Raw genomic sequence first — 14503 nt, forward strand, 5'->3', positions numbered from 1 at the left:
ATGCTAACGGATCTGCCAGATCGCCACCCTGCTACGTTTGTACATATCAACAATTCAGAAAAAGGATCAGCTATAGTACAACAGTTAATGTTTAAATTAAGAGGGAAAAGATTTATAGATCAGTTACTCCTTTCAGAAATTGCATGAAGGTCAGCATTACATTTCAGAAGTTTGCGACACAAATCACTCCCTTCTCTCTTAGACAAGAGAAATTAGCTAACATGACGATGGGGTTCCCTCCTCATATGAAAAGGACAAGATGGTCATGCCTGCAATACTTTTGGTCTGCTCAATCATGGCAAACCTGAGAATAAACGTTAAACAACAACAAAAACTACTACTACTACTCTTTAATTTTTTTCACAGGACCTATTATTTTCTGATATTTGTTTCTTCTCCTCGTCATGCAGTCTCTGTAGATTGGCTGAATGAATTGTCCAATAATATCTATTTCTTTACTACCCACAAGAGGGTAAACACAGAGAGGACAAACAAGGAGAGACAAACGGATTAAGTCGATTATATCGACTCCAGTGCGTAACTGGGACTTATTTAATTGACCCCAAAAGGATAAAAGGCGAAGTCGACCTCGGCAGAATTTGAACTCAGAACGTAGCTGCAGACGAAATACCTATTTCTTTATTACCCACAAGGGGCTAACCCTAACATAGAGGAGTCAAACAAGGACAGACATAGGTATTAATTCGATTACATCGACCCCTAAAAGATGAAAGGCAAAGTCGACCTCGGCGGAATTTGAACTCAGAACGTAACAGCAGACGAAATACGGCTACGCATTTCGCCCGGCGTGCTTCTGCCAGCTCGCCGGACGAAATACGGCTACGCATTTCGCCCGGCGTGCTTCTGCCAGCTCGCCGCCACTGCTATAATGCTATAATGACAGACTTTTATCAAACAAGGATACCAGCTGATCACTAATCGGTTCGTGTGCGCGTTTGTCAAGGGAACAAACTCTAAAACAACTAACGAACTTTGATACTAGCTCAGTTGATAGTTTATGTCACATGTTCTAGCAGCATTATTCAAAAGGAAAAGATATGTATATATAACATATAAATGACTCTCTCAACAGTCTTATGATATTTAAAAACGCGACACGACAGCACATATATTTCGCTTGACTTTCTTTTCGCTATAGCTGCTTTTTTCTCTTCAAACATCATTTTGATGACAGTGTATAAAAATGATGACTAGAGTTTTCTGTATTTTTCTTAGCTTTCTACTGGTCGTAGGGAACCAAGCCTACCCTTTTCATTCACAGTCTTGCGGTTATGAGGTAAGAATAAATAACTTCGAAATATTTTTGTGTCTACTTTATTAAGATGCCGTGTAATTGAAGTAAATTAGATTCTAGCCAGCCAATTACACAAACTGGTTTTGAGATTCCGGGTTTGTTTTCGTCAGTGCAGTTGAAGAAATTTTGAGTTGTTATTGTGCGGAAGAAAATAAAGAAATAACGAAAAAAAAAAAAGTGACGCTAGTTCTGATTTACCATTCATTTGAAAATTAAACAAGTTTTGCTTTACATTGATCTATACAGTTGCTAGGAAGCCTTTACGTAATTTTTCTTAGCTATAGCAGTCAGTCTCTTCTCGCAAATTCCATGCCTTAAGAGTTAGGATACATTAAATAATATAATGCAAGATATTTCTAAAATATCTAAAGGATAATCAACAATAAAATAACTCGGAAAGACTTCCGCTTTCCAATAACGACGACGATAACACGGTTGAATTGATGTTTCCTATTTTTTCTTTGTTTTCCATTTTTTTTTGCTCATGTTTATGTTTACTTCGGTTCTGGGTTTGTATTTTAATGTAGAATATATATTTAATTAGATACGCTGTAACAGTTGTGTAAAATAAAAAAATAAATTTAATTTTCCGTTAAAAGAAAGAAAATGAAACATGTAAACAAGCCAACAGGATTCCTCTCTTTAAAAACAAAACAAAAACATTGGCCAATGTAGTCATACACATATATACATACATACATACATACACACACACACACACACATACATATATATATATATATAATATATATATATATATGTGTGTATAAAAAATATATATAAAAATACAAAATGGGACAAGAACGCAAAACACACAAAGAGACGACACAAAAAAACGGACGGGTCATTCGAAGCCTCTAATCTTCAGTCAAGAACCGGATCATCCTCGCAATTTCGGCTGATTAATCTTGAGATCGCTCCGATCCGGCCAGCCCCAAGGAAAAACTAAGCTACGAGCATTAGATTCCTTGGAAAAAAGGATCGAATGTATACGAAACAAGGACAGAAAAACGGACGATGCCACACGAATATAAATACAAAAAACAATAATAGTAATAACAGTAATATAATAGTAATATATATATATATATTATATATATATATATATATATATAATATATATATATATATATATATATATGTTTATGGCTTAACTTCTGGGGAAAGTGTTTTAGGAGGGCGTGGGATCAGGAATTTCGGAGAATTCACCGGCGTCCAATTTAATTCGTCCTAAGTTTGAAGAGGAAGTTGTTTTACACCTATTAGACTACTTTTTTTTTTGTTTTTATGACCGGGTCAGACGCTTTAGTTTGACCTTTTGGTTATATATATATATAAGGCTGCAGGACTTATGTGTAGCTAAGCATAGCATACAAAGAAAATAAAAAAATGTCTTGAATAATTTTGAAGTGATAAATACGAAAGATCAAAGCACTTACCCCTTCCTTTAAAAAAATATATTTATTAGATAAACGGAAATGATATATTAAGGAAAATAGTTTAAAACTTATATATTTTGCTGAATTTATGTAGATTCAGTTTTGATGAATTTTCTTCTTTTTTTTTTTGTTTTTGTTGCTAAAGCGTTTTATAAGTTGTTTCATTAATAAAAAAAAAAAAAAATTCAGATGATTAAAATTTCTTTAAATTGAGATGGATTTAGAAGTACCTTCGATATTTTGAATTTGTCATTTTAAATTAAGAAATCTTTATAAGGTTAAATTGTAAAAAGAATTATCTAACTCTTTGGTAGGAAGCCTCCACATTCGACTTGCTAGCTATAGCAGCTAAGCCTCTTCTCACAAATTCCATGTCTTAAAGGGTAGGATACATAAGATAATATAATCCAAGATATTTCAAAAATATCTAAAGGATGATCAACAATGAAATAGCTACAACAATAACAACAACGACACTGTTCAAAAAGGGTCCAGTAAATCGACCCCAGGACTTATTCTTTGTAAGCCTAGTACTTATTCTATCGCTTTCTTTTGCTGAACCGCTACGTTACGGGGATGTAAACGCACCAGCATCGATTGTCAAGCGATGTTGGGGGACAAACACATATACATACATGCATGCATGCATGCATGCATACATACATACATGCATGCATGCATGCATACATACATACACACACACACACACACACACACACACAGACAGACCAAACATGAAAACACAAAGAGAAAACACAACAATGCAAGGACGTGGAACAAGTATAGTGTTATTGGATGCTCAGGAAAGAAGGAGGGTTTAACGTTTCGAGCAGAGCTCTTCGTCAGAAAAATAGGAAAAGGAAAGATCCAAAGAAGGGAAGATGGAGGAAAAAAAATCGCCAACGGTACACACGCGGTCACATTTTGAATATATATTATTAATTCAGCTATGCAGTCCATTTACTACTGGCAGATTGCAATACAGCCCTGGCAAGCATCTGTATAATTATGTAAATATTGTGATGTATCATCATCATCATCATCGTTTAACGTCCGCTTTCCATGCTAGCATGGGTTGGATGGTTCAACTGGGGTCTGGGAAGCCCGAAGGCTGCACCAGGCCAGTCAGATCTGGCAGTGTTTCTACAGCTGGCTGCCCTTCCTAACGCCAACCACTCCATGAGTGTAGTGGGTGCTTTTTATGTGCCACCGATACAGGTGCCAGACGAGGCTGGCGAACGGCCACGCTCGAATGGTGTTTTTTATGTGCCACCGACACAGGTGCCAGACGAGGCTGGCGAACGGCCATGCTCGGATGGTGTTTTTTACATGCCACCGGCACGGAGGCCAGGCGAAGATGGCACGGCACATATATAAATAAATGTTTATCGAACATTCTTTGGAGTTGGTTTTATTATGGGACAACATACAGCCTGAATTTCATATGCATTAAACAAGAACCATCTGGCCAGTCTGACATGAAATTTTTATCTTTATTTCAAATTATTCCCTCTCCTTGTTTCTTGTCACTTTAAGGCTCTATTGCAGGTCTGTAGTCTCTGGTCCTTTTCGTCAGTTGATGTTCTCCTGGTCTCGAATTTAGAGATTGCATTGGTCATCTGGAACAGTGCATGTAACATCAAGCTTTCAGATATGAAGTCAAATGAAATTTTTGTCTTGTGTTTACTTCATATCAGTATGTGTGTATTTAAAATCTACTTATTCGTGAACCTTTGATGTTCAAGCTGAAGGAAGACAGTAGAAAATTATTACAACCCTCAATTCCGTACCAGTGGCATGTAAAAGGCACCATTCGAGCGTGATCGTTACCAGCATTGCCTTACTGGCACCTGTGCCGGTGTCATGTGTAAAAAGATTCGAGCGAGGTCGTTGTCAGTACCGCCTGACTGCGTACCTTGCTGGTGACATGTAAAAGCACCCACTACACTCTCAGAGTGGTTGGCATCAGGAAGGGCATCCAGCTGTAGAAACTCTGCCAGATCAAGATTGGAGCCTGGTCCAGCCATCTGGTTCGCCAGCCTTCCGTCAAAATCGTCCAACCCATCCTAGCATGGAAAGTGGACATTAAAAGATGATGATGATGAATTTGTACAGGGTACATAGAAATGCAAATTTATAAGGTTACCATGCAGGTAGAGTTTATGTGGTTATTTGGTCACTTAGAAATAGCAGCCAAATCTTTCCATAAAATCATACCCTACGGTCGTAAATAAAAGCATACAGTGGACAGTGTAATCCCAAATATACAAAATGACTGAATTGTCACAGTGGGTCTGTTCAATCTGTATAGAACAGCAACTAGTGCCATGCTCTGACTGAGTCCACTACCACCAGAACCTACATGTATACTGATTGAACCAATGGAAGAGCTTCTCTGCAGTGGTTTGACCTGCTAGAAAAAGCCACCAAACATCCTCAAACCACACCCTACCATCTTACAAAAAGGATGCACATCATACCCACGATAATTTGGTTTAGATATACCTTTGACTAAAGTGAGATGGTCATGGCATGAATGCCTTTAATCATGGGTTTGTTCAATCAAAGCTAAACAACATCTATATAAGAGGTTAATCCAATGATGGAGCTACTATGTAGTCATTTGACCTGCTGTAAAACCTTTTGTTAATCACACACTACCATTTTTATAAAAAGAGAAAGGACTCCTTGGATAATAATCAGTTTTTAATTTTAATATGCCACTTCCTTTTGTTAAACTTTAGCTTGTATCAGTTTGGTTCTGCAAAGAATTTTTGTTTATTTACACTGTCCTACAGCTAGTTTATTTGTCATAGGGGATACTTTTGGATGCAGTTAAGAATTACTTTTTGGCTGCTATGACAACAAAAGTAGAAGAGTGGTCATAACAAATAATAAAAAAAAAGATAAGTGGTCTTGATTGTAGTTGAAAAGCTTTTAGCAATGATTTTAATATTACCTTCAGCGAAAGCATACATTTGTGGTTTCTCGGTTAAATTTATCTTAGAAAATCTTTTCACACACAATATATAATTGCACAGATGGTGGAAATACTTTCAAAGTAATTACGAGCTTTAAACATTGGAAGATATGGTCTGTTCTTTGCACTTGTTACATGAATGAATGACACAAACATGTTTTGACAACAACAACAACAACACAAAAGATAATTCTAAGTTATGCCAAAAATATCTCTTATAACAAACAAGCTGACTGCTGGACAGCATAGTTATTTTTGTGTTGATAATTTTTGTACTTTTGTTGAATTATTCCTCATGTTAAAGATAGGTATGTGTGATTGTATCAGAGTATTTAGAATAGTGTAAAAATGTAAATATGAACAACATCAATACACAAATAAAGGACAATAGCAAAATAATGATCACCTAAAAAGGTCATTCTCATTTGCACCAAAAATACTCTCTATGATAAACAAATCAAATGCAGTTCAACATAAATAAAAAAAATATAAAATCCCAAAATAATGATTTGGTATTGTTGTTTTAATGAAAGAACCACTAATATGGTGGAAAATATTGGGTTGTCTGGAAAGTTTGTGCCGATTTTTAAAGGAAAGAAAAAGGTCAATAAATACTTGCCATTACATCTTTAATCAACCAAATATGAACCATTTTGTTGCACAATGCATCTCCATCTTTCCTTTAACTTGAAAATACCCTCTTCCCAGAATTGAGGTGGTTTCATGGCAAAGAATTCATCAAGGAATTGAAATTTTAACCATTAAGACTATTCTGCAGAGACCTGAATAAGTGGAAATTCGAAGGAGCAATATCTGGTGAATATGGAGGATGGGGTAACACATCCCAGCCGAGCTGCAGCAATTTTTGTCTGGTTCCCAAAGCATCAAGTGCCGAAAATGAACTTTCTTATCTTCCATTTTAAAGCGTTACAAAATTAACACAGGTTATAGGAACATAAACCTTCTTCCACAAAAAGATAGCTTAAACTGTGCTCTAAATGGAGGTGTAGTCAAATCTTATTTTTAAAATAATATAAAAAGGAAAAACAAAACAATTTGTATTAGTTTTACTTATTGAACATAAAATTCAACACAGTAAAACTGAATATCTTCTAATTAAAAATTAATGCAACCTTGTTTTGTACATTGTATTTAATTGATATAAACAGTTTAAACTTTATTTTAGTCGACTTGTAGTTTCCTCTCTTTATTATATTTTTATTAAAAAATTTTTTTTTCCCAGAGTTGTAATCCTGTGAAAGATGGCATGATCAATGTTCATTTAGTGCCTCACACTCATGATGATGTTGGTTGGCTAAAAACAGTTGACCAATATTTTTATGGAGGTAAGTAATAAATTTGTGGGAAATTTCTCAGGGATGTTTTCTACATGAACAATTTGTAGTTAAATGCAAGATAACGATCTACTTAAGTAGTGAGCCAAAAATAATTTTGGATTTATTTAACCCTTTAGTGTTTAAACCGGCCACATCCGGCCCAAAATATTCAACATGTTTTATATTTGAACTGGCCATATCTAGCCTCTCACACCTAACCTACATTGACATTCTAAAAATAACCAATCACATCATTGAAACCTCAAAGCTATAAGATAATGCATGATTAATTCAAAACAATTTGAGTGAAAAAGTAATACATTTAACAGAATAATCTGAACACTAAAGGGTTAAATTAAACTTGTATTGAGAAGGAAAATCATTAGAATTAATGAGTTCTTGTCAAGGGAGAGAATTCTGAAATTTAAATTGATAAAAAATTAAACAGAGACATACAGTGAGGAGAGAGATCTTTGGTAGTTACAGTGACAACACATTTTTTGGTCTTTTTAAACCTCTTCAATGAAGCATAGTCTAACACAGTGGTTCCCAAACTTTTTCAGGCTGCAACCCACTTAGCACTGAGGCCACATTCCTAGCACTCCACCCTCACTACCACAAACATAGACCACTTTCTGCAACAAATTCAAAACAAATGTAGTTCACTGATAAAACTTAACCTAATTAACCAATTATTTTGTTTACTTTTTTCATCCATCACCTCCCTTTTGGCCACCCTGTTATCACCCCATTTTTCTTCAACACCTCCATGAGGGGGTAGGAGTACAGCCCACTTTGGGAACCATTAGTCTAACATGTAACTACCACTTTCAGTGTTTGTAACTACCACTTTTAGAGTTTATAATTATTTGTGTAAAAATTATATACTAACTAGGTAATTTGAAGTAACAACATTGAGGAATTTTCCAGGGCTGCATAATCACTTTAAATTTTCGAATTTTCCTTCTTGCTCATTTTGACAAAAATTACCATAATTTTCTTTTCATTATATATTTAATTTTAATTGGTTAAAAATTCTTTTTGCTTCACTACATTATGATTCCATGCTTAACCTTTAGTACACTGCATTTTCTCTAGAATTGTTTCCCCTGCCATTGCCCTGTTACTACAGGGGAGAAAACTCATATGGTGATATTATGCACCTGCAGAGTGCTAAAGGTTAATAATAAATTTGATATACAATTGTGATCAACAAAAAAGCAAGTGTGTTTCCATTGTTATTGTTGGTTATGCTTAAATTGTTTGTATTCTGGCAGATACTTAAAGGTACATAAACTAAAACATGAGTTCTAGTTTATTTGAGTTCATTAACCTTTTGGAAAGGTAGTGCATTTGGTTGGTTTATGATGATTTAAAATTCATAGCACAGACTTAAAGGTAGTTATACTAACTTTTGACAGAGCTGACATATGTAATTTTATATTGAAAACTGGCCACCTAGAAAGGTATTTATGGTTGGATCTGATAAGGTTGTAATAGTTATCTTGTAGTCCCAAGAATAGTTCTGTTACGATTATGCAGAGGACCTAGTCAACAGTCTATCAGTTTATTTGTGAAATGATTTATTTGTTCTATGGCTTCCGTGCCAGTGGCACGTAAAAAGCACCAACTGTTCGTTGTTGTCATTGCCAGCCTACCCTGGCACCTGCGCCGGTGGCACGTAAAAAGCACCATCTGTACGTGGCCGATGCCAGTGCCACCTTGACTGGCTTCCGTGCCGGTGACACATAAAAAGCATGAACCGATCGTGACCGTTGCCAGCCTCCCCTGGCATCTGTGCTGGTGGCACGTAAAAAGCACCCACTACACTCACGGAGTGGTTGGTGTTAGGAAGGGCATCCAGCTGTAGAAACACTGCCAGATCAGACTGGAGCCTGATGCAGCCTTCTGGCTTCCCAGACCGCGGTCGAACTGTCCAACCCAAGCTAGCATGGAAAACGGATGTTAAACAATGATGATGATGAAGAAGCCTTGGCTATGACTTAGGCTTTTAACTTTCTCTAGCTTAAGCTTTCTTAGGCATTTAACTTTCTCTAGCTTAAAATTAGTACCTTAAAGAAATGTAACTCACTTCTATCAACACTAGGGGCACTGGTAACTGATGTTTGTTTTCACTGCAGTACTGAAACATCAATTAATCAGTATCAAATCTACTTCATTGTAATGTCACCATTGGATGTCAGTGATAAACTCTTCTACATTGCAGTACCATCTGCTGTTATCAGAGATAAGATTTATACTGTGCAGTACCACCTGGTGATGTCTGATAAAGTCTGCTATAATTTTTTCTACTCTAGGCACAAGGTCCAAAATTTTTGGGGAGGGGGCCAGTCGATTAGATCGACCCCAGTACACAACTGGTACTTAATTTATCACCCCTGAAAGGATGAAAGACAAAGTTGACTTCGGCAGAATTTGAACTCAGAATGTAAAGACAAACGAAATACCTCTAAGCATTTCGCCCAGCATGCTAACGTTTCTGCCAGCTTGCTGCCTTGATAAAGTCTACTATTTATAGTACTATTTGCTGATACTAGAGATAAGCTTCACCCATTGCAATACTACATGCTGATGTCAGTGGTTAATTAGAGAAAGAATCTTTTATCGTTTGTTTCAGTAATTAAACTGCGGCCATGCTGGTGGCACTACCTTGAAGAGTTTCTTTAGTTGAATGAATAAAAATAAGTACCTTAGTACTTGTTTTTATTTTTTTAAGCCCAGTACTTATTCTATCTGTCTTTTTCTGCCAAACTGCAAAGTTGCAAGGATGTAAATAAATGAACACTGGTTGTCAAGCTATGGCGGTGGGACACACACACACACACACACACACGACTGGCTTCTTTCAGCTTCTGTTTACCAAATCTACTCACAAGGCTTTGGTTGGCTTGAGGTTATAGTAGAAAATGCTTGCCCAAGATGCCACACAGTGAGACTGAACCTAAAACCATGTGGTTAGGAAGCAAACATCTTACCACACAGCTGTGGTAAGAAGTTTGAAATAAATATGATAATTATGCTAATGTAGATATAATCTTTCCTACTCTAGACACAAGGCCTGAAATTTTGGGGGAGGGGGGACAGTTGATTAGATCGACCCCAGTATGCAACTGGTACTTAATTTATTGACCCCCAAAAAGACGAAAGGCAAAGTCGACCTCAGCAGAATTTGAACTCAGAACATAAAGACAGACGAAATATCACTAAGTATTTTGCCCGGTATGCTAATGTTTCTGTCAGCTAGCTGCCTTCTAATGTAGATATAATGATTCTCACATTGAAATGAATTTCTAAAGTGGGGTGTACGTAATGAAGTCAACTTCATTACATACCTGGTTTATCAACCTTCTGGTTGATAAAGATACCCCCTCCCCCCAAAGCAATGTCAACCCAAGTGCTAAAATAAAGATACCGATAGAATAAGTACTAGGCTTACAAAGAATAAGTCCTGGGGTCGATTTGCTTGACTAAAAGGTGGTGCTCTAGCATGGCCGCAGTCAAATGACTGAAACAAGTAAAAGAGTAACCAGAAGAAATACCATCAGGCATTTGTCCAATGCTATAATAATTTTGCCAATTTACCATCCTAAATTGTTTCTAACATTGACACAAGATCTGAAATTTGGGGGAAGGGTATTCAATTATATTGTACTCAGTGTTTGACTGGTAGTTTATTTTGTCAACTCTGGTGGGATGAAAGACAAAATAAAACTATAGTCATATTTGAACTCAGAATGTCACGACTGGTAAGTAAACACTTGCAAAACATTTTGTGCAGCACTATTATAATTCTGCTTACCCACTACCCTAATTTAATATAAATATTATGACTTCTATTTGTTACAGCCAAAACCAAAATTCAAAATGCAGGAGTACAATATATCTTGGATTCAGTAATTCAAGAGCTTTTGAAAGATCCTTCCAGGCGCTTTATATATGTAGAAATGGCCTTCTTTTGGCGCTGGTGGCACCAACAGCATGATCATACACGTCACATTGTACAGAAACTTGTTAAAGAAGGTAATTATTATAAGTTGATAAATGTCCCAAAATATGTGTTTTTGTGCTAATGTTGTATAAATATCTCATTATTCAAGTATTTTTTAAATTCTTTTTTCAAAACATTTTGATGTAGATTAGATGATTAGGTTAGTCAAAAATTGCTGATGTTGGGAGAAGGATTTGGAGAAACTGTTTAGTGTGGGATCTGGGAGGAAGGTACAGTGAAAGTAACAAAAGGAGGAGAGACAATTGTGTCAGATAAGCTTGAGAGGAAGCAGTGTACAGCTATGAGATCAGAGAAGCAGGAACCATTGCAATAATTATAGAAGGAGCAGAGAGGAGAAACACCACATCTATGAGTTTATGGTTGTAGAGTTTGTTCAATGAGTTTTTTTCTCAACATTTGGATGGCATGGTTCTTGGATACTATCTAGGATATTTCTGTATGTAACTGGAGCACTGTCTCAGATATGTGAACACTGCTCCTATGTGGATTTTATTTGATTTTTGTACATGATCAGCTACTTGGGCCTTGAATATTTTTGGATATTATTTTGGCAATATTATCTAAGTAAGATTCCATGATAGATCATCATAGATTGTGAGGCCAACTGTTTGTAGTGAATTTGATAGTTGCTATTTTAAGTAATCTTCAAAAGGTGAAGTATCTTTTCATTGAGTTAATTCAGATAAAACAATAAAATATGGCTTTCTTATGTCCTGCTGAATTAGTTTTTATAATTTGTTATCTGGTCTACATTATTGCAACAGAAAATAGAAGTGTTTCCTATCCCTCTGATACCAGTACATTGGTTTCTTTTCATAAACTTTACTTATTTAATAGTATCATTATTTAAATGTTCTTCTCTTCTATCACTTATAACTATAATTAAAGAGGTAATCTAAACATATTCCTGCTCGTATGTTCTTCTAGTGTCAGTCTTCAAATGCTCAAACTGTAAAAAGCATTGGTGATGGTGCTACATAAAAAAAGCATCCAGTACACACTGTAAAGAGGTTGACATTAAGAAGGGCATCCAGCCATAGAAACCGAACCAAAACTGGCTATAGAACCTGGTGCAGCCCTGGTCTTACCAGTTCCTGTCAATCTGTCCAACCCATGCCAGCATAGAAAACGAACATTAAATGATGATGATAATAATTATGATCATTAATTACAGTATCTTCTAAATGTCCTAGTAGTGTCTTTTACATTACTCTCAAGATTTGTACTCTGAGCTGTTTTCTGTCATCTCCAAACATTTCAATCTTTTGCTCAAACTATGGAGAAAGATGACTGTGCCTCATCTCAAACTGAAGAATTTTTCTTATCTTACCAACTACTGACCTATGCCTTCCTTTCTAGCCTATCCTGGGTGAAGAAGACATAAAAAACAAACACAAAATCTTTATCAATTTGATCCCTTTTTGTTCTTAGTAACTATCATTATGGTTTCCAAAGAATCAGATTTTCCAGTGATGTTGCAGTTGACATCAGCCAATGCCTTTAACGTTGGCAGGAGAATCTTTTTGATAAGTTGCTTACCATTGAACTTCATCCGTTTGCTGTCACACTCTCTCTTACCTCGCTACATTAAGTTTCTCACACAAATTATTCCACACTTCACAAGCCAATGATGAAACCTCTACGTGGTTGCATGACTTGCAAGAAATAGCAACCAAATTTCCTTCAGTCCACATCCTACCATCCTTTAAAAAGACATATTGTCCAGGTACAACTATTCCACAAGAAAAGCTGGTGTGTTCTTTGGAATGTTCTTTGAACATGGATCTATCTGCACTACACAGAACTGATTGGAGGAAAAACAACAAAAACAGCTATAACAATATTCCATACTTCTCTGTCCTTTAATCTTTTCTCATATTAGTATCCTCCACATGCAACCCAGACCCCATTTGCTAGATATGTATTAATTCTCTAATTAAAGACCTCTGATAACAATACGACAATACTTACTTGTTTCAACGGTACTTAAATGTCAATTGTTACACAGATAAAAAAAAAACAAAACACAATACTACAATCCCCCCCATCATGAACAATTCACTGATAAAGCTTTCAGACATGTTACAAATGCTAGCCCTCACAATATTTGATGATCTCCTATAGCAATTATACAGCTCTGACATTGCAAAAACTATATATACATCAAACGTGCTGATCAGTTGTTGGCTCTCAAAAAAATTCAGTTAGAATCTTCATTCACATATCTAGGACAATGTAGCTTTGAGTCTCTATTTGCTGTCCGGCAATGTTTATTCAGATGCATTTTGTGATGTTGGGCATGAAAATACCTTAAGCTAAGCCTGAAAGCAATGAAGTCATAAAAGAATGTTCCATTACTTGCAGTAAGCAACATTTATTAAATGTTATTACTCATGCGTTTGCACATAGATATGCAGTGAATGTACCCAAATGAACACCATCTAGCTAATTGGCAAAGCTTCACTGACTAACAAACTACAATCACTAGTTCACAGATGAAGCTTTTCCACTCACAATCCCTAATTTAGTGCACTGATCTCTTACACTGAGCATTTAACTAATCCTTAATTAACAAGTGTTACATGAGATAGCAGTACCAGCTTAGTATCCAGAATCTGAAAAAGACACAGAAAATTATTCCTAACATGAAGACAGTCTTCACTGGTCCCTCAGTATTCAAATAAATTACAGAACATTACTTCTTTACTTTAACCCTTTCGTGACTGTATTTATTTTGAGATGCTCTGTGTTTCTTTCAATTACTTTAAATATAACAAAGAATTTAGTAAAATAACTTAGTTATCATTAAGCTAGTGTTAGGAACATAAATTGTAAATGAGGGTTGGTGGAAGATTTTAATTCAGAACATATGAAAACAAGACATTTGTACTCAGAGCCAGAGCCGGTTTCAGCCTGGTTGGTAACAAAAGGGTTAAATGTATTTGCTTTATACTAAAATGTTTTGGTATAAAATCAGGTTGATCGTATGTAGTTAACATATAGTGCTTTAAAGATATAAAATTTTCTTTTAACAAGACTGATTTGAATTTATTTTCAATTTATATAGGACGCTTGGAATTCATACTTGGAGGCTGGACCATGAATGATGAAGCCGCAACACACTATAGTGCAATCATTGACCAACATACTCTTGGTTTTGAATTTCTATCAAAGACCTTTGGTGAATGTGGCCGGCCAAGAGTAGCCTGGCAGATTGACCCATTTGGTCACTCAAAAGAAATGGCATCTTTATTTGCTGGAGTAAGGAGTTAACTGGTTTCATTTGTTATAACTAATTATATATGTGGTTGTTGTTGTTTAGCCCCAGTCCAGTCCTGACTGAGTGGACTTGTGATCAAAAGCAATCAAGTTGTGACCATCCCATCCTTTTTCAGGTACTGT

The 14503-nt window shown here is 35.9% G+C and overlaps 1 protein-coding gene across 1 annotated transcript in view; it reads left to right on the forward strand.

The window, feature by feature from the left end:
- Window positions 1-949: 949 nt before the first annotated feature.
- The window catches only part of LOC115211875 (lysosomal alpha-mannosidase), a 61133-nt gene continuing 47579 nt past the window's right edge, over window positions 950-14503 (forward strand). Inside the window, exons 1-4 of the mRNA XM_029780613.2 lie at window positions 950-1297; window positions 6978-7080; window positions 10939-11112; window positions 14169-14362. Of these exons, the coding sequence (XP_029636473.1) occupies window positions 1205-1297; window positions 6978-7080; window positions 10939-11112; window positions 14169-14362 (564 nt within the window). The 5' untranslated portion in view covers window positions 950-1204. The remainder of the gene's footprint in view (window positions 1298-6977; window positions 7081-10938; window positions 11113-14168; window positions 14363-14503) is intronic.

The sequence above is a fragment of the Octopus sinensis genome, linkage group LG5, assembly GCF_006345805.1.
Source record: "Octopus sinensis linkage group LG5, ASM634580v1, whole genome shotgun sequence".
NCBI lineage: Eukaryota > Metazoa > Mollusca > Cephalopoda > Octopoda > Octopodidae > Octopus > Octopus sinensis.